The sequence below is a fragment of the Neofelis nebulosa genome, chromosome 12, assembly GCF_028018385.1.
Source record: "Neofelis nebulosa isolate mNeoNeb1 chromosome 12, mNeoNeb1.pri, whole genome shotgun sequence".
Taxonomy (NCBI): domain Eukaryota; kingdom Metazoa; phylum Chordata; class Mammalia; order Carnivora; family Felidae; genus Neofelis; species Neofelis nebulosa.
In genome coordinates, this window is record NC_080793.1 from 49,317,465 (window position 1) to 49,341,207 (window position 23,743).

Genomic DNA, 23,743 nt, shown 5'->3' on the forward strand with positions numbered 1-23,743 from the left:
AAAAGGGAGCTTTTCGTGTGTCTTTTTTATTCAGGTTCTGGGTCATGAGGAATGGAAGTAGAATACGAGTGGTCAGTAAGGCATCTGGAAAGGATGGAATCCGTAGAATTTGATTGGATGGGGAGACTTCATGATGACTCCCAAATTTTAAACATCAGTGGCGAGGAAAATGGGGGTTTCCCTGTGGGAACTAAGACAGTGATTTGAGAAGGACAGTATGCTTAAACGGGCTCAGTGGGAACTTGCAGTAGGCTCTTTGTGCAGAAATATCCAGAAGCTGTTGAAAAGCCAGAGCTGGTATTAATAAAAAAAAAAAAAAAAAAAAAAAAAAAAAAAAGAGTAGGGGCTGGAGATAATGCAGTTGGCTGTTGTCTGCGTGCAGATAAAGTGGCGAGTGGTGAATGTCTGTGCGGAGGGATAACACGGTGGCAATGGACAAGATGGCCCAGGGCAGAACTTTGAGAAAAGAGAGCAGGAGAAGGAGGAGGGGACCCATCTAGGGAGAAAGAGAGGACAGGAGGTGAGAGAAGTAGAACATACCGAGGTGTTGAGGCAGTGGGAGGGGATGGGAAGTTGGTAAATGCAGGAGGCTGGTGGAGGAGGGGGGAGAAGGAGGATGTAGGCGCAGGGGCTGTGTTTGGTGATAAAGGGTCACTTCCTCTGGGCAGTCTCTTTGTCCCACTCCAGGCCATCCAGGACTGTCTTCCTCTTCCCCAGGCTTGGCCTGCGCATCGGTGACAGGTTGGCCACCAGTGTTGGCTTGTGTGTCCGTTTGCCCTTTAGATCAAATGCTCGCAAAGAGCAAGGTCTGTGTAGAGTTGTCTACGCGGTGAGTATAGGACAAGGGTTCAGGAAATTAAGGCCACTCCCTGAGAGAGCAGTTTCAGGAGCGCATTGAGAAGGAAAGTCAAAGCGTAGGGTGTTCGGAAACAGGAAGATGGTAAGAAATGAAAGAAACGTCTGATTTAGAAGACAGGGCAGGCAGGCAGTTATGAGCAAAGAGGAGAGAGAAAGCAAATCACCAAGAAAGAAACAGAATAAAATGTCTAATTCTAGAGTAGGAGAGATTTGCCTATGTTTCTAAACTGTGGCGTGAGCCAGTGGAAGGGAGTGGATAAGGATGCAACAAGAGACCGTGGTCATGCCAGTAATGCCAGATGGAGTGATTTGGAGAGGAACCGGTAAATGCAGGGGAGGGATGAACCCCTGGCAGAGGGCAGGGGTGGGTGAAAGTGCAGAGAAACCTAGCTGTCAGAGGTGGGCTATGAGGTGAGGGGTCATAATGAACTGTGAGGAAGGAACCTATGGCCTCATGAAAACATACTCTGGCCTTGAAGTTCTAATACCGCCCTTTATCAGCCACGTGGACTGTGACTTAACATTTTTTCCGAGCCTCAACCTTCCTGTAGGTAAAATGGGGGTACTAGCTTCCAACTCCAAAAATCAGATGTTGTCATCCCACTTACTGGCAAGTGCTTTCTTGGCTTGTTTGTTTGGGTTTTCAATTTATTTGGGGAGGTTTCCCTTAGATGGTAGAGACACTGGAAGGCGGTCTGGAGGTGATCAGCAAAGCAGGAGGGGGGCTTTCTGAGCATGGAGCGAGACAAAGATGCCATAAGCCCGAGGGCTCAGGAGATTTTCTGGGGGCTGGGCACAGGATAGGAAGAAAGACTCAACGTGAATAAGAGGATTTGCAAACATCTGCGAAGACCCGGGGGGAAGATTAGAGGGCAAGGATGCCTCTTCCTGGAGCCTTCAGGCCCCTTGGCTGAAAAGAAGGTGTTAGGAAGAGCGTGCCCACAGCTGACGGGCTCTCACAGGTGAGGGTAATCAGAGAGGCAGGCGCCCACCTGGGACCGGTGCAGCCTTTGGCATTTGGGGGGAAGGCCCCATTAATTTCCACGCAGCTGCAACGAAGGGTCCATCCAAAGATTAGCAAGGCCTGGCAGGCGCTGCGCGAACCCCGTGGGTGTGCTCCGGCCGCCGCCAGGCCTGCCCAAGCTCGCGCGCGTGCCGCGCCCCCGCCGGGCACTCGCGGGACAGCGCGCTCTAGCCACTGCGGGAACTTCAGGAACTTGACTTTCATCTCTGGCCCAAAGCAAGACCTTAGGGTTTGGTGGGTTTTTTTTTTTTTTTTTTTTTTTTTTGTGTAAATTGCTGAGTGTGGCGAGGCCCCGCCTTTCCGGGCCGGGCTTTGGCCGCCGGGCCGCCCCTCCCGGGCGGGCGCTCCTTCCCTTGACGGTGCTGGAGGGCCTGGCGGCGGCGGCCCGTGACACCCATGGCGCTGCCCGCCTGGCTGCAGCCCAGGTAGGGCGCTCGGCCGCAGCGGGAGGCGAGGAGCGCGGGGGAAGGGGCGCCAGGGGCGGGGTTCCATCCCCCCGCGTCCCCCGGCAGCGCGGCGCTGCGCGGCCCAGCGCCCCGCACGCCCTGGAGCTCTGGACTGGCATTAGCTGGTTGGGTGCTTTCTTCTCTCCCCCTCCGCCCACCCGGAGTCCTTTCCTTACTTTCTCAGACCCAGCGTTGCGGGGAGGTTTTTAGGTCTACCTGCTGCAGAAACGCCTATCGCACGTGTAGATTCCAGGGCCCAGTTCCGGAGAAACTGGTTCAGTGGTACTGGGGGTAGAGCCTGGGGAATGTGAGTGTTTACCCAACACTCCAGGTGATTCTTTTGCGGCTTTAAGAAGGGATCCTTCTTCCCCACCCCCTCCTCATCTGTTGGATGCCTGTCGGCAAGCTACACTGTATCTGCTTCCCAGCCTATTTGCTCTCTTTCTCAGAGATTTCACACCTCCGACGAGGAGAGATCCTTGTCTATACAGGCAGGGCCACTCCCACCACCCTTCTGAACCCTCGGGCACACTTCAAACAATGCTCTGCCTAACTACCTCAAACTGTATCTGTCAATCATCCCTTAGTCATCTCCCCAGCAACCCATTTTTAAACTCAGCTTGACTTCCCTTTTCTGGCCGGAGCCACTAAACTGCTTTCTATGTGTGTCTGGCGAAGGGAACGATCTGCCCTTGCAGATACAATAGGCAGTAGCGGGGTGCTGACCCCCATCACGTAATACATTCAAAAGTCGGGTATGGCCAACTACTGAATGATCCGCCCTTTGGAAATGCCACCATCACCACTCCCCCTCTTGTAACCCTAAACCAGTTATCTCAGGTTTTGCACTGAGCAGGCCCAGCTACAGCAACACGTGGGGCACATCAAGCCCTCACCATCCTTTTTTTTTTTTTTCCCTCTCCCCCAAATATTCAGAGTCATCTTTGCAACACTTCCTTTTATTCCTTCGTGAGAGCAAGGTTAGAACTTCCTCAAAGCTAAAGTGAATTTTGAAACAGAACCATATTTGGCTTTAAGCAAACCAAAGACACTCCTTTTAGCAGATAATGCATGCTATGGGGCGTTTCACAATCTGCTGTGCATTACAGAGGCAACTAAATTAAAGACTGCTCTGGAATAGTTTGCTCAGGTGGGCCAATAGGCTAGTTAAGAGATGTGTGTATAATGCCGAAAGGATGATGAAGGAAGTGTTTAATGGTATTTTCCTGTATCTATAGGTATAGAAAGAACACCTATCTTTTCATCTACTACCTAATCCAGTTCTGTGGCCACTCATGGATATTTACCAATATGACAGTCCGATTCTTTTCATTTGGAGAAGGTAAAACTCCAAAACAGTTTTGGATTTTTAACTTTGAATCCTTGTTTTCACCCAGTCCTGCTTATATTAATATTTTAACTTCTGTGAACTTCACCTAATATCCTTCACTGCTCTGAAACTTAGTAACCACATTTTTCAGTAACCTTGCTTCCTATTGCAGAAACCAAGCCTTTTTGGAGAAGGGGGCAGGTAAGATGAGGGAAAGGGATTTGGTTTCCCTCTGACTAGGCAATTCGCCCTGAAAACACAGACATGCCATTGGGGCATGCCATTTCACTCTTCCTTTTTGGTTCTGCAGCAAACCTTAGTGGATTTGAGGGGGCTTCAGGAAATCTGTAAATTCCAGTATAACATTTTGTGCAGGGAAATCAGGAATTCACCAAATTCTTCCCTTGTTTTCTTATCCCCCAGGTTTAAGGTAATTGGAGACTACTAATAAGTGAGAGACAAACTTACAGTCCCCAGGGTTCTCTTTGGTCCCCTTCAGGAGTAATGTGTCCCTAAATAAATGACACATCTCTAGATGACTCGCCATCTATATGGGAGTTGGTATTAATGGTTTAAGTCGTAAGTTTCCTCCAGTTTTCTCAAAAGTAAAGGTTTTGACTAGCGCTTCAATTTGTAAAAAATGAATCACTAAGTGGCTGTCAAAATAACATTCACGCTCCATCCCCACGTGGGTAAGTGTCATCACAGTGTACAAATGTTGGGTGACTTGACCGTTTGAGCAAGATTCAGCTAAAAGCTGACCGTTTGAGCTGCTGGATTCAGCTAAAAGCAAACACCTAGAATATACCCCGGGGAAAGTCCTGCTGTGCTCATCAATTCAGACTTGTGTATCATAAGGAAATTTAATTCTGGGGTTACCAAACCTGTTTTATGTTGCTTTTTTCTTTTTAATTTTTTTTTTAATGTTTATTTTTGAGACAGAGCATGAGCATGGGAGGGGCAGAGAGAGAGGGAGACACAGAATCCGAAGTAGGCTCCAGGCTCCAAGCTGCCAGCACAGACCCCAATGCAGGGCTCGAACACATGAGCCGCGAGATTATGACCTGAGCCAAAGTCAGACGCTCACCCGATGGAGCCACCCAGGCGCCCCGATGTTGCCGTTTTCTTACTGTAAATCTGTAGTTAAAGTCTTGCCTTCAGCGGCCTCCAAAGATACAGCCTAAGGCTTGAATTTCATCTATGAATGTTGGGAGTCTTCAAGCAGAGGAAAACCCAAGCAGTGGGCAATGAACTCTTTCTTATCCTGCCTGGCCCTTCCAGTGGGAAAACTTGCTTTAGTCACCAGTGTGTTTATTTCTTAATTATTATCCTGCTGTTGTAATTATAGAAGCTACTTATTAAAGACACACAACCATTCATATGGAAAGCAGACTGAAAACAACCAAGTGGGGGTTCGGTGCAATTCCTGAGTCCGTGTATAAATTATAGTAAGTAGCTTAATAGCAATCTAATCACCTGAATGGTAACACCTGCTACCTTTCCTGTCCCGGAGCTGTGTGACTGATAATGCTGTGTTGTAGCCAGTGCAGGGCAGCGGATGAGAGCATGAGGCTGTCTGCCTCAGCCATCATCTGTGAAATGGGGGTGATGATAATAGTGCTCACCTCATGGAGCCGTTGAGCAGCCCTCAGTGCTCGATAGATTATCGTCATGTGAATGATCACGGGACAGTAAAGGCCCCAAAGTCCTCCCTAGGTGTTTCTTAACACAGCGGGATTTCATTTTAGAATTTAAACCAACAGATTTATCCTATTTAGAGGAAGGGTTGTTTTCCCTCTTATTTCAGTTCTCTCCAAACGCAGCAAGGGCTCTCAGCAACTCCAGAAATCCCCACCAGAGGCCCAAGTTCTAACAAAGATCCAGAAAGCACCAACCAAGTATGTATAGGATGCAAACGCTAGATACACGTTATTTAATATCACATTATTAATGCCTTTTCCATAAAGCTTCTCTGAAATATTTTTCCCATCTTTGTCATTTTCTTGTCCATGGAAACATTGTGAATATGCCAGCTTCTTTAATAAGCTTACCTCCAACCTGTTCACATTTGATATAGTCTAGATTCTACCAGGTTGCTTTTATGCAGGAATTGCTTTACAATATAGGGAATAAATCCTATAGCTTTGGCCATGATCCTTCTTTTGCAGATTTTTACTTCTTTTTTTTGGAAGAGGAACAATTAAGATGTATTATGATATGAAGTGCTTTCTTTGGTTGCATAGTATTCCTTTTTTTATTTTAGAGAGAATGTGTGCGAGCAAGAGCGAGAATGGCAGAGAGAGAGAAGTTTTTTTAATGTTTTTATTTTTTGAGACAGAACGAGTGCGCATGAGCAAGGGAGGGGCAGAGAGAGAGAGAGAGAGAGAGAGAGAGAGAGAGAGACTCTGCAGCAGGCTCCAGGCTCTGAGCTCTCAGCACAGAGCCCGACGTGGGGCTCGAACCACGAACCGCGAGATCATGACCTGAGCCGAAGTTGGACACTCAAACGACTGAGCCCCCCAGATGCCTGAAGAGAGAATCTTCAGCAGACGCCATGCTCAGCGCAAAGCCCAATGCGGGGCTTAATCCCAGAACCCTGGGGTCGTGACCTGAGCCGAAATCAAGAGTTGGCACTCAAGCGACTGAGCCACGCAGGCATCCTGGTTGCATAGTATTCTTAGCAATTTAGTAGCTGTTTAGGAAATTTCTCACCTGTGCAATGATTTTTATTTCAAAGTGCTACATAGGTTTGGGTTATGACCTAGTTTTTACTTACTGTATCTGCGTTTAATTCCCTGACGCAGATTCCATGGTTGACACTTTTTATGCTATCGGTCTTGTGATGCGCGTTTGCCAATCCATTTCCCTCTTGGAGTTGCTGCACATATGTGTCGGCATTGAACCAAACCATCTCCTTCCTAGGTTTCTGCAGGTAGGTGGTGGTTTTATTTATTTATTTTTTAGCCATGTTATTGACTGTAATCTCTATGCTGTACTTTTCATTCCTGTGACTTATTTGATAACCGGAAGTTTGAACCTCTTAATCTCCTGTATTTATTTCACCCATCCCCCCAGCCAGCTCTCCTCTGGTAGCCATCAGTTAGCTCTCTGTATTTTAGAGTCTGTTTGGGGTTGTTTTTTTTTTTTTTTTTTTTTCCGTTCATTTGTTTTTTAGGTGCCGCCTGTAAGTCAAATGATGTGGTATTGTGTTTCTCTCTCTGACTGACCTCACTTAGAATAATACCCACTAGCTCCATCCATGGTCTTGCAAATGGCAAGATCTCATTCTTTTTCATGGCTACTATTCCTGTGTGTGTGTGTGTGTGTGTGTGTGTGTGTGTGTGTGTGGTGTGTGGACCACATCTTCTTTATCTATTCGTCTATGGATGGACACTTGGATTGCTTTCATATCTTAACTATTGTAAATAATGCTGCAATAAACATAGGGGTGCATATATGTTTTCAAATTAGTGTTTTTGTTTTCTTTGGGTAAATACCCAGTAGTGGAGTTACTGGGTCATATGTTATTTCTAGTTTTAATTTTTTAAGGAACCTCCATACTGTTTTCCATCGTGGCTGCACTAATTTATATTCCCAGCAACCGTTCCCCTTTCTCCACATCCTTGCCCACACGTGTTATTTCTTGTCTCTTTGACTCTAGCCATTCTGCCAGGTGTGAGGTGATAGCTCATTGTGGTTTTGATTTGCCTTTTCTTGATGGTAAGTGATGCTGGACATCTTTTCATGTGTCTGTAGGCCATCCTTCTGGTTCCTTTGGAAAAATGTCTATTCAGGTCCTCTTCCCATTTTTAAATTGGACCAGGGTTTTGTTTGTTTGTTTGTTTGTTTGTTTGTTTGTTTGGTGTTGAGTTGTCTAAGTTCTTCATACATTTTGGTTACTAACTTCTCAGGTATTTCACATGCAAGTATCTTCTCCCATTCACTAGATTGCTTTTTTGTTTTGTCGATGGTCTCATTAGCTGTGCAAAACCTTTTTATTTTGGTGTAGACCCGGTAGTTTAATTTTGCTTTTGTTTCCCTTTACAATATAGGGAGACAGAAGCATAAATATGTTGCTAAGGCTAATGTCTAAGAGATTACTGCCTATGTTTTCCTCTAGGATATTCGTGGTTTCAGGTCTCATTTGATCCATTTTGAGTTTGTTTTCGTGTGTGGTTTAAGAAAGAGGTCCAGTTTCATTCTTTTGCATGCAGCCATCTCATTTTCTCAACACCATTTTTTGAAGAGACTGTCTTTTCCCCATTGGATATCCTTGCCTCCTTTGTCTAAGATTAATTGACCATATAATCATGGGTTTATTTCTGGGCTCCCTATTCTGTTCCACTGCCGGGTGTGTCTGTTTTGGTTCCAGTTCCATACTGTTTTGATTACTCCAGCTTTGTTGTATATCTTGAAATCTGAGATTGTAATACCTCCACTGTGTTGTTCTTCCTCAAGACTACTTTGTCTATTCGAGGTCTTTTGTGGTTCCATACAAATTTTAGGATTACTGTTTCTAGTTCGGTGAAAATGCTCACGGTAGTTTCATAGGGTTTGCGCTGAATCTGTGCTTTGGGTAGTTGGGACATTTTAATGATACTGATTCTTCCAATCCATGAGCATAGTTCTGCAGGGTGGTTTTCATCACATTATCAGTCTTACAGAATCTGTTTTATACTTTGTACTGTTTCCGCCTCCCTTGACTTAAAGCTAGCAGTTAAAAAGCAAACCCCTGCAAACTTGCAACGCAAGTCACTAATACGAATTCTATAAAAAACAAACAATAAAACAAAAACCCCCACCTCATTCTAAGACCCTACGTGGTTAGAAGAGCCATTTGGAAACATTCAGGACAATGACGCTGTTGGTCTGTGCAACACTTTAGTGATCCTGTCTTAGGGACAGATTTTCCAGCCACTTCCCATGCTCACTGTGCCACCACCCTGGGCAGTGTAGGACAGAGGAGAGTCCTAGGATTGGAGTTATTCAGACTTGGGTTGACACCTGGTTCCTCGCCTTTCACTGTGGGATCATATCCACAGTCATTGAGCTGTTGAAAAAGACACCACGCAAAATATCTGGCAAAGCGTAAATGATCCAAACAGAAAAAACAAGTGTCCTTCATCCATATCGAAAGAATAGAATACTTAGCCGTTTCTTGTTCTTTCTGCCACTTTTACTGAATACAAATGGAAAGGAGAGATATATGTTTATCTAGTATAGCATCTAATCATAGACTTGGGAATCCTACAGACCTGGATTCAAAACCCACTTCTAGCTCTTACTAGTTGTTATAATTTGTTTTTTCTTATGTCAAGTTTTTATTTAACTTCCAGTTAGCTAACATATAGTGTAATAGTAGTTTCAGGAGTAGAAACCAGTCGTATGGATTTAAACAGAAATTGTTGGGGCGCCTCGGTGGCTCAGTCGGTTAAGTGTCCAACTTCGGCTCGGCTCATGATGTCACAGTTCGTGGGTTCGAGCCTTGCGTCGGGCTCTGTGCTGACAGCTCAGAGCCTGGAGCCTGTTTTGGATTCTGTGTCTCCCTCTCACTGCCCCTCCCCCTGCTCGCACTCGGTCTCTCTCTCTCAAAAACAAACAAAAAACATAAAAATTGTTCTGAACCAATTGTTCAGAACCAATTGTTCTGAATCATTTTCTCAAGTGATGTGAAAGTAACTTGTATCTCTTGGAGTAACAGAAAAAACAGGTGAGATAATTTCCTAGCACTAGAATAGAATACCTGGGAGCTATTGCCATTTGTTCAGCTATTTTTTGTTTCCTCTACTGTATCTTTAGCTCTAGATGGCCATGTTCCTTTTTAAAGGCCGGTGGAAGGGAAGGTGAGAAATTCACGGGTGGAGATCTAGTATAGGAAATTATTGCTGGTAAGGTGAGAGAGAGAGAGGAAAAAAAAATACCATGAAAGCTTAAAAGATGGAAATAGGACTGTAATCCTAAAGAGGCTGTTAAGAACTCAGCATTATAAGTTTATGGGAGATTTTAAATTTTACTTTTTAAATAAAAGTAGAGAAATAGTGTTCATTAAGATGAAGACATTTTAAGTGTTGAAATATCAAATGTAAAATAAAAGTCAGGATAATATTTAGAGCCTTGACTCCTAATAACAGAGTAGTCAGCTAGCCAAGACCTAGATGGACTTCCCTTAACTGTATTTCCTTACAAAATAAAAAGGAGTACATGTCTGTCCCAGAAGCAGCATATTTGGGAACAAGAGTTATTGATGTTTATTATACGTTAACTAACACAATGTTTATAGTTCCAACATTCCATCATGCTAATTTTAGAGAACAGAATTAACCATCCAGGTTGAATGCAAGTTGTAGTCTATCATGGAATTATTTTACCTGGAGGATGACCAAGCTCGTTGAAAGTCTAAGTCATGTTTTCTTTTGGCATACTTTCTTTTGGTATTCTTTGGTGTATATTTTTTGGACTTTTTACTTTCTTAGGCTCAATTGGCTAATATCAGTTTCATGGTGAAACAGCACTTTCAAAATTAAGAGTAATGTTATTTTAGTTATTGACATTGTAAGGCATGCAAGTGAGACACGGGATAAGTAGACTTGTAAGAAAGAAAACAGAGCACCTTAATTGTGCCTAGAAAATTGCACCTTTTTTATGATTTCCAAAATTATGTAGGCTTGCCTAGTTATAGAAATTATTATGCAGCTTAGAAATCTGATGTCTTGGAGTTCCAGAAATTCCAGACTATTTAAATGTGCTTGTATTCACTATTAATCTAATGTGATCTAATTATAGAAGTATGGTCCGTGTGATCAAACGATATCCTGGTTTGGTAATTAAAAAAAAAAAAAAAAGGCAAATCTACGTTGAATCTTTTTATTCAGAGTGATTGGCAGTGTCTGCTGTTCATGGGGCTCAAATGATTTCTAAGTCTTTTTTGTTGGGAGGGATGACAAGTGAGGGATTTACCACATGAGGGAAGACAGCTACCATTTTCATCCTGGGCTACTATTAATTTTTGTTGTGATTGTTTGCCTTCCTCTTTTTATCTCTTTCAGATTTTATCTGTCCTCTATTTGTGGTATTCATTTACTGTCTTTTCTATAGTTTTCCAAATAGACCTGGTGTTGGAAAAAGCTTTGAAAATCCGTCTCATCATATTCAAAGTTTCACTTTCTACCCCCTTCCTTCATTTGAGCTCTGCAGACAATTAGAAGAATTCCCTCATTATGAGATGACTCGGGAGGCCCCTGCTTTAAAATAACCAAACAAAACTCTAAGGTTGTGTAATCATTCTTGGTTTTCCTGTTTCCCCATTTTTTAAGTGAAGAAACTGTAGTTAAGATTGTGGCTAAGCTTCTTTCCACAGTTAGCCTAGCTGATTGCATATAGCATCTTGAAAAATGCATTGGTGTGCAACTGCCTTCAGTGGGCTGAAAAACACGTCCACAAATTTGTGATGTCACTTTGCCGTTACCTTTGCGAGACTAAGTGACGACTGAATTATCTTTTTGGGAAACTGGTCTTCCAAAATCTCAAGATAAGTGATTTCATAAAGCAACAGGAGAGTTTAACTAACTGAACCATGTATCAAATGATTGTGGTGGGTTTATAGAAGGTGTGTTTGTGTTCCGTGTTTTGTTCTGTGCATTTCTGGATGTTGTATACACACGTATTTATTTTGATAGGGAAAAGCCATTATGAATTTCTAAAAGCCATTATGAATCACACACAATTGCAAAAGGGGAGGAAACCCATTGACAATAAGACTAACATAATTTAACGGAATAAAATTTTTTATGTATTTTCAAAATACACAATATACATTAAATACAGTAAACAGTAATAAATTTTATATATTTAAAAAAACACACTTTAGGAGTAAAAGGCAAACCTATAAAATAAATCGTTGCTTAAAGACATCCTTTTTGGAAATAATTACATGTCAATTAAAATTATATAGAGAAGGGGCTCCTGGGTGGCTCAGTTGGTTGAACGTCCAACTTTGGCCCATGTCATGATCTCACAGTTTGTGAGTTCGAGCCCCATGTCAGGCTCTGTGCTGACAGCTCAGAGCCTGGAGCCTGCTTTGGATTCTTTGTCTCCCTCCCTCTCTGCCCCTACCCTGCTTGTGCTCTGTCTCTGTCTCTCTCTCTCAAAAATAAATATTAAAAAAAAGTTATATAGAGAAATATAGTAAACTTTTAATTTTATAATAAAAACAATATATATAAAACATGTAAATATGCTTTTAATTTATAAAATGGGAAAATAAAAAAGGTCCAAAAGAAACACAGAACTATTTTAACACATGATAATATAAGTGAATATAAAACTAGGCGTTACTCCTCTCCAACCCCTTCCTCCCAAAAGAGTCCCCATGTTTAGCTTGGTAAAAATAAATAAATAAATAAATTAATTAATTAAATTTAAAAAGTTGAATTGAGAAATTCGTTTATTTCAATAGAGGTAATCAAAATAGCTTGGTTTTCATAGTGTGGAAACACTACCAACCCTGAAATACTGATTTTGAAGGACTTTGTTCTGACTTTGTGCAGAAGCCTGAGGAAGGTTTTTATTGATCCTCCTGGATGTCTCGACTCCAGGAGAGGGGAAAATCTCCACAAAACTAACCTTTGTATCAGGACATTAGACTGATATGCCTTTAGGAAACCCTCAGAGTAATCCAATTTACTCCTTTGCGTTTTGAGAAATGCTTGAAATTCAAAGACTTCATATAAAATCGAATTAAAAAGTCTAAACTCTGCATTGTTCCTTTGCATTGCAATAAACACTGCTGCACATGTATTCATTTTACAAAACTAAAAATCTATAAATCAAAACACCAGGAAATTCCTCAAATTCCTGTGCCTACAAAACTTCCATTTGTGAACCTAAATTGCAAAAACCATTGTTACATTTACTAATAAACCCCTCCCATTCCTGATAAGGGCAAGCAAGCGTCTGCTGGTCAAAAATCCCTCCAAGGATCTCACAGAGTCTTAGATTCTGCGAACAAACATGAAGGAAATGCCAACAGAGTATTGTAAAGTAAACCCTTTTCGGAAGACCGCCAAGTTGCACCCTGATTTCTTTTTAGCTGTGTGGCAGGTACGTTTTTGCATTGCTGGATTAAATAATCTGGTTTTCCATGAAATCACAGATTTTCTTTCCACTTTTGAGTTGAGATCAGGTTTATGTTGTTGGAGATAAAACTGTCCTGGAGACTGTGTCAGGCTGACCTTCTCAATGTTGAATCTTCCTGGGAATGAATGGCACAGTTCACTCTGTAGGTAGGATTTTAGGTTTTTCCTTTTTTTTTTTTTTTTTTTTTTTTTTTGCGTTTGATCCATGCAGTTCTTCAGTGTGATCATTAAAAAACTATATTTATAGTATAATTTTAAAGATGCTGAGATTCGCCTTTTTTATTCACTGATAGTCTTTAAAAAAAAAAAAAAAAAGATTATTTATTTTGAGGGAGGAGGGGCAGCGTGTGAGAGAATCCCAAGCAGGCTCTGTGCTGTCAGTGCAGAGCCCAATGTGGGGATCGATCCCACAAACTGTGAGATCATGACCTGAGCTGAAATCAAGAGTTGGATGCTTAACTGACTGAGCCATGCAGGCGCCCTTTCACTGATAGCCTTAATGTACTAATCACTACATTAAATTATATTTATTTTATTAATAATAGCTTACATTTATTTAGGACTTTTTAAAAAAAAATTTTTTTTTAACACTTTTTTTTGAGACAGAGAGAGACAGAGCATGAACGGGGGAGGGTCAGAGAGAGAGGGAGACACAGAATCTGAAACAGGCTCCAGGCTCTGAGCTGTCAGCACAGAGCCCGATGCAGGGCTCGAACTCACGGACCGCGAGATCATGACGTGAGCCGAAGTCGGACGCTCAACCGACTGAGCCACCCAGGCGCCCCAATTTAGGACTTTTTATGTGCCAAATAGTTTTCTAAGTCCATGTGCATTAACTAATTTAATCTTCACAATAACCTTATACTAAATATTTACTATATAATATTAATACTAATTATTATTTCCAGTGTAATTACTTAACACAAGTTAAATAAATGACTGAAGGCCACATAAATTGTGGATGGTGGAGTGAAAATTTGGATTTAGGCTATTTGTCTTGAATTCTCTACTCTTCTAAATGTGCTTATTGTATATCTCACCAAGTAGGATATAAATACCCTGAGGGCTGGGCCTTGGTCTTATTCATGGCTAGATCTCCCAGGATCCAGAACAGTGCACTTAATAAGTATGACGAATGATGAATAAACAAAAATATATATAAATTATGTCAACGTTTGTGTCTTACAGAAGAAAGTAATTGATGGTTTTGAACACGTTAAAGATCTGCTTCTAAGGTTCTTGACAGAAGTTCATAGGATGGAAATAGTTTGGGTTATTTAGTAAAATAATAGTCTTTGAGGCTAATTTTTATTTCTTTTTTTAAATGAAGTATAATTAACATACAGTGTTGGGGCGCCTGGACGGCTCCCGTCGGTTAAGCGTCCGACTCTTGGCTTCAGCTCAGGTCGTGATCTCACGGTTCGTGAGTTCAAGCCCCACATTGGGCTCCGTGCTGACAGCATGGAGCCTGCCTGGGATTCTCTCTCTCCCTCTCTCTCTCTGCCCCTCCTCTGCTCTGTCTCTCAAAATAAATAAACTTAAAAAAATTCAAAACCGTAGTGTTATATTTCAGATGTACAGTATGATTCAACAGTTCTGTACTCAGTGTTCATCACTATAAGTGTACTCTTAATCCCCTTCATCTCTTTCACCCATCACCCCACTCACCTCCCCTCTGGCAACCACCAGTTTGTTTTCTGTATTTGAGTCTGTTTTTTTTGTTTCTCTTTTTTTTTCTTCATTTGTTTCTTAAATTCCACATTTGAGTGAAATTATATGGTGTTTGTCTTTCTCTCTCTGACTTATTTCACTTAGCATTGTATCTTCTGGGTCCATCCGTGTTGTTGCACATGGCAAGATTTTGTCCTGTTTAATGGCTGAGTAATATTCCATTATATACGTGTACACACACACACACACACCCCATCTCTTCTTTATCCATCTATGGATGCACACTTGAGTTTCCATATCTTGGCTATTGTCAATAATGCTACTATAAACATAGGGGTGTGTATATCTTTTTGAATTAGTGTTTTCATTTTCTTTGGGTAAATGGAATTCCAGTGGAATTACTGGATCATATGGTATTTCTATTTTGAATTTTTAAGGAAACTCCATACTGTTTTCCACAGTGACTGCACCACAGGCATTTTCACCAACAGTGTACTGATGCTCCTTTTTCTCCACAGCCTCACCAATACTTGGTATTTCCTGTGTTTTTGATTTTAGTCATTCTGACTGATGGATATCTCCTTGTGGGTTTGATTTGCATTTCCCTAATGATTAGGTTAGGGATGTTGAGCATATTCTCATGTGTCTGTTGGCCATCTGGATATCTTCTTTGGAAAAATGTCTATTTGGGTCCCCTGCTTGTTTTTAATCAGATTATTTGGTGTATTTTTGGTGTTGTATAAGTTATTTATATATTTTGGATATTAATACCTTATAGGATATAGCATTTGCAAATATCTTCACCCATTGAGTAGGTTACTTTTTGCTGATGGTTTCCTCCCCTATGCAAAAGTCTTTTATTCTGGTGTAGTCTCAATAGTTTAATTTTACTTTTGTTTCTCTTGCCAGAGTAGACCTATCTAGAAAAACATCTCTATAGCTGATGTCAAAGCAATTATCACCTATGTTTTTTTCTAGGATTTTTATGGCCTCAGGTCTCACGTTTAGGTCTTTGACCCATTTTGAGTTTATTTTTGTGTACGGTGCAAAAAAGTGGTCCAGTTTAATTCTTTTGCATGTAGCTGTCTCATCTTCCCAGTACCATTTGTTGAAGAGACTGTCTTTTCCCCACAGTGTCCTCTTGCCTACTTTGTCTTAGATTAGTTGACCAGAGATGTGTGGGTATATATTTCCAGGCTCTCCTGTTCTGTTGATCTATGTCTCTGTCGTTTGTGTCAGTACCATACTGTTTTGACTAATACAGCTTTGTCATGTATCTTGAAATCAGGGAATGTGATACCTCCATCTTTGTTCTTCTTTCTCAACATTGCTTTGTCTGTTTGAGGTCTTTTGTGGTTCCTTACAAATTTTCGGATTGTTGAGGCACCTGGTTGGCTCGGTTAAACATCTGACTCTTGATTTCAGCTCAGATTATGATCCCCGGGTCATGGGATCAAGCCCCACATGGGCTTCATGCTGAGTGTGGAGCCTGCTTAAGGTTCTCTCTCCCTCTGCCACACTCGTGTGCTCTCTCAAATTAAAAAAAACAAATTAGGATTATTCTAGTTCTGTGAAAAATGTTGTTGGCATTTTGATAGGGGTTGCATTAGATCTGTAGATTGCTTTGGGTGGTGTGGACATTCTAACAATACTGGTTCTAATCAGTAAGCGTGGGATACCGTTCCATTTATGTGTCATCTTCAATTTCTTTCATCAGTGTTTTATAGTTTTACCTTTATCTCCTTGATTACATTTATTCCTAGATGTTTTGTTATTTTTGGTGCAATTGTAAACATGATTGTTCTGTTTTTTTTTTTTTTTTTAACGTTTTATTTATTTTTGAGACAGGGAGAGACAGAGCATGAACAGGGGAGGGGCAGAGAGAGGGAGACACAGAATCCGAAACAGGCTCCAGGCTCTGAGCTGTCAGCAGAGAGCCCGACGCGGGGCTCGAACTCACGGACCGTGAGATCATGACCTGAGCTGAAGTCAGATGCTTAACCGACTGAGCCACCCAGGTGCCCCTAAAAGAGGCTTTTGAGGGGCACCTGGTGGCTCGGTTGGTTAAGCATTCGACTTCAGCTCAGGTCATGATCTTACAGTTAGTGAGTTCCAGCCCCTTATGGGCTCTGTGCTGACAGCTCAGAGCCTGGAGCCTGCTTCGAATTCTGGGTCTCCCTTTCTTTCTGCCCCTCCCAGGCTTGTGCTCTGTCTGTCTCAAAAATAAACAAACATTAAAAAAAAAATTTGAAAAGAGGCGTTTTGAAAGAATAGACTATAACCTGGATATTAGGCATGAAGATAGCCCATGAAATGACAAGGGGGAAAATGTCTTTGTGCTTCAAAATGAGGGATTTAGAGTCACGTCGTCTAGATTTTTATCCCAGATCTGTAGGCAAGTCACTTTCACTTTGTAAGATGCAAGGCCCTTTATAAAAGGCAGAAAAAAATTAAAACACTTATTTCTTAGAGTCATTGTGGAGATTAAATGAGGTATGGTGTATGTTTGGAACCTTACACAAATTAACTGGTAAATATTGGCTGTTCTCAATTTAAGAATAGCTCCAACTAGATTCTCCCAGTGTATTGTCATCGAATGGTCAAGTTAGAGTTGAAGAACCATCAGATAATTTAATTGACGTTGTAAGAGGTGTCTTCACATATTCCATATGTATGTATGTGGTTGTGGCGTTTGGGGGCATGTTGATTGCCAATTTCTATGCAATTGGGATTGGATCAGTAACAAGTGGTGATTCTCAACAGGGCGATTTCTATTGTCCAGTAACATTCTCTGTTTTAGGAGATTTCCTCCTCTGTACTCATCAGTTAAGGGGCAGTCTGACATCATGGATAGCTTACAACTCCGGAAACCAAAAAGCTCGGGATCTATATGTTTCTAGGTCTGCCACTAGGGCAAGTCACTTCTCTGGTTCTCCAGTTTTTTATTTGTAAAAAAGGTAGGATTGGGCTAGAGTGGACCCTAGAGATCCATCTTATCAAGAGGTATTTAGGTCTTTTCTTTCTGTAGTGAGCCATAGAATTAGGAATATGTGTTGTTATGTACGCATTCACGTGTATATATCTTCTGAGATTTTTATCAGAAATTAGATGATTTTCCTAATTAGCAGGCACTGACCAAACGGAAGATTAGGTGGTTCCTAAGTACTTATTTGCTCCTCAGATGTTCGCCTAAAATCTTTTATCTGAAGGCTGCCGGGTGTCATTGACAGCAAGCTTGGATCATTTGGTAATTATAATTGCAGTTAAGTATACTTCTTTATGTAAATATAAATTAAGAAACTAGGGCATTGTAAAGAAAGACTAACAAAATAAATACAGCTGTGTAGATAGCTTCTCTAGATGGACTAACGTATGAATCATATGCAATTCCCTTAGCCAAGCAGAGACCCTCTTGACTCAGTGCTGCGGTCATAAACATGCTGATAGAGCATGTGGGCCCAGTGTTGGCACATCTTGGATTTCTCTGCAGTAGGTGATTTTCCAGGATTAACAAGCCTATGATTCTAAGTCACAGATTATTCCTAGATCTGCCTCAAAAATAAAGACAGCTATTGAAAAATATAAAGCAATCCTCCTCCTTTAAATCACTACTATGCTCCTTCAATCTCCAGTACATTTTCCTTTTACCACTGAAAGCAAAGTAAAATGTTCTCTGAAAAAAAAAAAGAAAAAGAAAAAAAAATGCAGCCTATACAGGGGGTATTAATGTAAGAAGTCACGTTATATTTAGATTGGGGAAGAAGAATGTGTGTTTTGAGGTCAGTAATTGGAGCTAAGCCATAAGTGTGTGAATTCTTAATGATTTGAAAATGCTTACTGACTTGGAAAAAAATGTGTATGTTGAATTCTTTTCATTTTCCACTGGCCTTTAAAGGTTAGGATTGTATTACTTCTCTTCCCCCTTAAAAAAAATGCTACGATGACTTAGATGAAATCGAAATTTCTGGGCCCATTATTCAAAACCCTTCACAACCCAGCCCCAGCACCTTTTTTATTTTATCTCCTATTATTCCCTTCTCTATACTTTCCTCCAACTGTAGCCTCCAGGGGTTCTCATTACTCCCCAGTACACCTGCATTTTCACACCTCTGCCTCTTTGCTTAGTCTGCTCCCCTGACCTAGGATGCCCTTTCTCCTACTCGGTCTACCTGACAGACTCCCGTCCTTTCTCCCAGATCCCTCTGAAGTGTTACCTGTCTTCATGAGTCTCTCTGGATCCTTTCCCGAGGCAGGTATCTCCCTCACCTGTGCTCCCATACAGAGCACTTTAAACAACACCATTATTCACACCGTGTCAGAATTCTGTCCTCACATTCTCCTACCGCTGCTTCCCTCTGGAGCAAGGACCATGCTTTCTGCCAAAGTGAATAACAACATGTGTGCCTTTCTTGCAGGGGGAGAGCTATCCCGATTCAGATAAAATACAGGTTTTCTTTTCTTTTCATTTGTTATATGTAATTTGGAGAATACAAAATGCAAAAAACAAAAAGGAGGAAATGAAACGGACCTCTAACCCTACTCCCTCAGAGGTTATGTTAACAGTTTAGTATACCTATTTCCAGTGAAAGCATACTTTTAAGAGGGACTGGGGTGTTTAAAATTAGAAAATTACCTACATGCTTACCAGATGATCCTAATTCTTGACTTTGCTGTTTCTTTGTTAGCTCACAGAGAGAATAATCATCCTCTTTGTGGTGATCACCAGTCAAGAGGAAGTCCAAGAGAAATACGTGGTGTGTGTTTTATTCATCTTTTGGAATCTATTGGATATGGTTAGGTAAGGAGGCAAAATAATCTCTTAAAACAAAGCCAAGTTGCTTTTCTACAATGCAACCAGTAATAGCCGCCTACGTTTGGTTACTGTGAATGAGAGAGAAAAACATAACCCCTTTGCAAATTATTTTATCTTGATATGGAAATGTATTTTTAGCGCTTTCCATAATGGGCATATCAGAGATAATGAAAACCTACTGCGGTATTACAAGAGCAAATCAGCGCATTCAGGTTTCCTGCAGAAAACTTGGCAAAACACCAGTTTGGAATAAACCTCACAGCTGTCTGCTAATGAAAGGCATTCCTTGCAATTGCTCTGGTCCATGTGACTCTAACAAGCAAAGCAAGACTTTTATCATATCCCAGTCAGGATTTCCAAAGTTGCTTTCTGTGAGTTCCAGAATATTTTAAATACAGGACCTCATCTCTCTGGGGGGAAAAATGCACCTCCACATGCATTTATTTTTTTATTGAGGTATAATTAACATACGATGTTATATTAGTTTCAGGTGTACAACATAGTGATTGGACAGTTCTATACATTACTCATGCGGTGCTCACCGGGATAAGTGCAGTCACCATCCGTCACCATACAATATTATCATAGTATTATTGGCTACATTCCCTGTGCTGCACTTTTCGTCTCCAGGATACATTTTGAATACAATTCCAGTGGGTTTGAATGACTTCTTGAAGGTATTTTATGGATTCCTTGGGAATCCTTGAACCTCAGGTTAAGAATCTTTTCCTCTAGATGATCTTCAGTTTCCTTCTATGTCGAAAACTTCTCAGAGATGGGTCTAGTCGTACCTTTACCAGCAGTGGGGTGAACAGTCCCCTTTGCTCAGAGGCTCATCTTGGGGAGGTGTCCTAACTGCGACTTCAGCTTTCACAATTGAGACCTGCCTCTCCCACTTGCAAGGTCTGGATGTGGTTAGGTAACAAAAGAGCCATAGCATTTTAGCTGAGGTTATGTAAATTCTTTGTTTATTATATTGTCAGCAACCTAGCTGAGTTAAAATATTTCTAAATAATAGGTTGAGCCCCTAGAGTGAGTTAGGATGAACTATTTTGTTGAATTCTTTGTGTATATAATTTGTGTAAGCTATTCCTCATTTTTAACTGATAGTTTTGTAGAGTCGGGGCAAATTCCATGGATTTCTGTAGCCCGTGACTTTGCGTTCCTGAGACCAGGAGCCCCGTCTGGGACTGTGACTTTCTGATGTCTTGTTCTCTGTTGTGCCCGAATTTCTCAGTGCCTGTTCAGTCTCAGATGAGCTCGGTTAGACCCATTAGAGAACAAAATGACTTAGCATCGGGAGCAGAATAATGATGTCCGGAAGGACTTTTTAACACAGAAGATCTTAGGATGAATCTCACCTCCACTACTTGCTATATAATCTTGGACAAATCACTGAGCCTTTAAAAACAAATAACAGAATTAAGATAATTCATGTACCTTAACATTCATCCTTTTAAAATATAAAATTTGGGGGTTTTAGGGTATTCAAAGATGTGTATAACTATCATCACTAATTCGAGGACATTTTCATTGCATTCAAAAGAAACCCCAAGCCTGTTAGCAGTAAAGTCCCCATTTTCTCCTCCTCTCAGCCCCTGGTAACCACTAACATACTCTCTGTATGAATTTGCTGGCATTTCATATGAATGGAATCATATGGTATGTAGCCGTTTGTGACTGGCTTCCTTCACTTAGCATAATGTTTTCAAGGTTTATCCATGTTATAATACATATCAGTGTTTCCTCTTTATGGCTGAATAATACTCCATTATATCGATATACCACTTTTTATCCTTTCTCTAGTTGATGGACCTACTTTTTGGTTATGAGGAATACTGCTATAAACATCCATGTACAAGCTTTTGTGTGCACAAAGACTTTCATTTCTCCTAACTTAGAAATGAAATCCCTGAGCACCTAACTAACCTTTCTCTATGAAGTTGGGGAGGAATTATCTTCCCAGCTTACCCTAGAATGACGTTTTTGTAAATGCAAGGACTAGAAATTTTCCCAACCTAATAAAGGCATCTATAAAAAATCTGCGTCCAAGTGATTGTTAATGTTGAAAAATGGATGCTTTCCTCCTACACCCAGGAATGAGACAAGGAGGTCCACTCTTGCCACTTGTGCTCAACATTATACTGGAAGTTCCAGCCAAGTTCTGGCAATTGGGCAAGAAAATTATGTGAAAGGCAATCCTATTAGACAGGAAGGAGTGAAGTCTCTATTGGCAGGTGATATGATTTTGTACATAAATCATAAGGAATCCACTAAAAATATTAGAACTAGTAAACTGGTAAAGGCCGTAGAATACAAAACCAACATACAAAAGTCAATTGTATTCTATACACTTGCAATGGCCTATCCTAAAATAAAATTAAGAAAAACCGTTTTGTTTATAAAAGCATCAAAAAAAAAAAAGTACTTAGGCATAAATTTAACAAAAGATGTGTAGAACTTGTCCCTTGAAAACTATAAAATATTGTTGGGAGAAATTTAAAAATATCTAAATAAATACAAAGATAACCCGTGTTTATGGGCTGAAGACTTAATGTTGTTAAGACTGCAAAACTCTGCAAACTGATGTACACATTCGGTGCAATCCTTATCAGAATCCCAGCTGGCTGCTTGGAGAGAATTGCGAAGCTGATCTTAAAACTCGTGTGGAAATTCAAGGAACTTAGAATAGCCACAGCAATCTTGAAGAGGAAGAACATGGTTGGACGACTCACACTTCTCAGTTTGAAAACTTCCTACAAAGCAATAATAATCAAGAATGTGATACTGGCATAAGGATATACCATAGAATAGACTTGTTAGTCCAGAGGTTAAACTCTCACGTTTATAGTAAATTGATTTTTGACAAGGTTACCAAGACAATTGTTGGAGGGCAAAAAGTCTTTCTAACAAATGGTGCTGGGGCAACCAGATGTCCACCTGAATGGTCCCTTACTTCCCACAATACACAGCAATTAACTCAAAATGGATCAAAACACTGAATGTAAGATCTAAAATTATAAAACTGTGAGACGAACACGTAGGGGTAAACCTTCATGGTTTTGGATTTGATAGTGGATTCTCAGACACCAAAAACACAAGCAATGAAAGAAAAAAGATACTTTGGACTTCATTAAAAGTGGCCTTTAAACATATGAGAAGATGCTTATCTACTCTTGTACTAAAAAGAAAAATAGGGGCGCCTGGGTGGTTCAGTCAGCTGAGCGTCCGACTTCAGCTCAGGTCATGATCTCGCGGTTCGTGAGTTCGAGCCCCGCGTTGGGCTCTGTGCTGACTGACAGCTCAGAGCCTGGAGCCTGCTTCGGATTCTGTGTCTCCCTCTCTCTCTGCCCCTCCCCTGCTCACGCTCTGTCTCTCCCTCTCTCTCAAAAATAAATATAAAAAAATTTTTTTAAAGAAAAATAGATGCTATTTTTCACTTAGATTGGTAAAAATTAAAAATCAAGTTTGATAACCTGCCATGTTTAATGAAGGCTCACGCTGTTGGTGTATAATATCTGTACCCATAGATAAGCAAATGCAAAACTATTTAAGAGAATACATAAGAAACTGGCATTGGTCACTGCCTCTGAGGAATGGAATTGGGGTCTTAGAAGGGGAGAAAGATTTCGTTTTCTCCGTGTTTTCAGTGTCAGATTTCTTGGGTTTTTGTTTGTTTGTTGGTTGGTTTTGTTTTTTTTGCTATAGTATGCATTGCCTACTCCAGTAGTTCTCAGAGTATAAACAGATACCTGACCAGTGACACCAGCATCACCTGGAACTTGTTTATAATACAACTTCACAGGCTCTACCTCACATTCCCTAAATGAGACACTCTGGGGAGAGGGCCTAGCAATTTGTGCTTTACCAAGACCTCTGGGTGATTCTGATGTATGCTTAAGCTTGAGAATCACTGCCCAGTCGGAGAAACAAAAAGATGTGTGCTGTTTCATCTATTACATCACGAAGGCAGGTGTAAAACTACCTACTGCACCCAAAACGAGATTCTAAGGTCAGTTCTTTTAATTGATCAGACGACAAGGAAAAGGGATGCCAAACACGGACTTAGAAGTCACACCTTTATTTTAAAAATTCATTCCCTAGATATTTACGAGTCTGTCCGTCTTAAAACACCTAGCCATGTGCTCCATAAAATGGGCTTAGCTTCTGAGTGGAATTGAAGTCACTGATCAGGGAAGCTTGTAACTGTAATTCACTGAGGGATAGGAGTTACCTTTTTGTTCACTTCCATAATTATCCATGATCCACCCCCCGAGACAAACCAGACTGACACAGTTCCCTTCCCCTTATTATTAGTTTTTTAACCTCTTCTCCTGCTTAAATGCTAGGAAGTAAAGTTTGGACTTTGCACTTTCCAGTTGTATTTCTGTGTTCAATTACAGTGTAAGCTATTTTCTTCCCTTGTTATTTCCCAGACATCAGCAGGAAATGATGTTGATGAGCTCC

The 23,743-nt window shown here is 41.0% G+C and overlaps 1 protein-coding gene across 1 annotated transcript in view; it reads left to right on the forward strand.

Annotated features, from left to right (window-relative positions):
* Positions 1–2,157: 2,157 nt before the first annotated feature.
* The window catches only part of HACD4 (3-hydroxyacyl-CoA dehydratase 4), a 37,020-nt gene continuing 15,434 nt past the window's right edge, over positions 2,158–23,743 (forward strand). The window contains exons 1-4 of the mRNA XM_058695234.1: positions 2,158–2,307; positions 3,567–3,670; positions 6,463–6,590; positions 19,149–19,261. Of these exons, the coding sequence (XP_058551217.1) occupies positions 2,279–2,307; positions 3,567–3,670; positions 6,463–6,590; positions 19,149–19,261 (374 nt within the window). The 5' untranslated portion in view covers positions 2,158–2,278. The remainder of the gene's footprint in view (positions 2,308–3,566; positions 3,671–6,462; positions 6,591–19,148; positions 19,262–23,743) is intronic.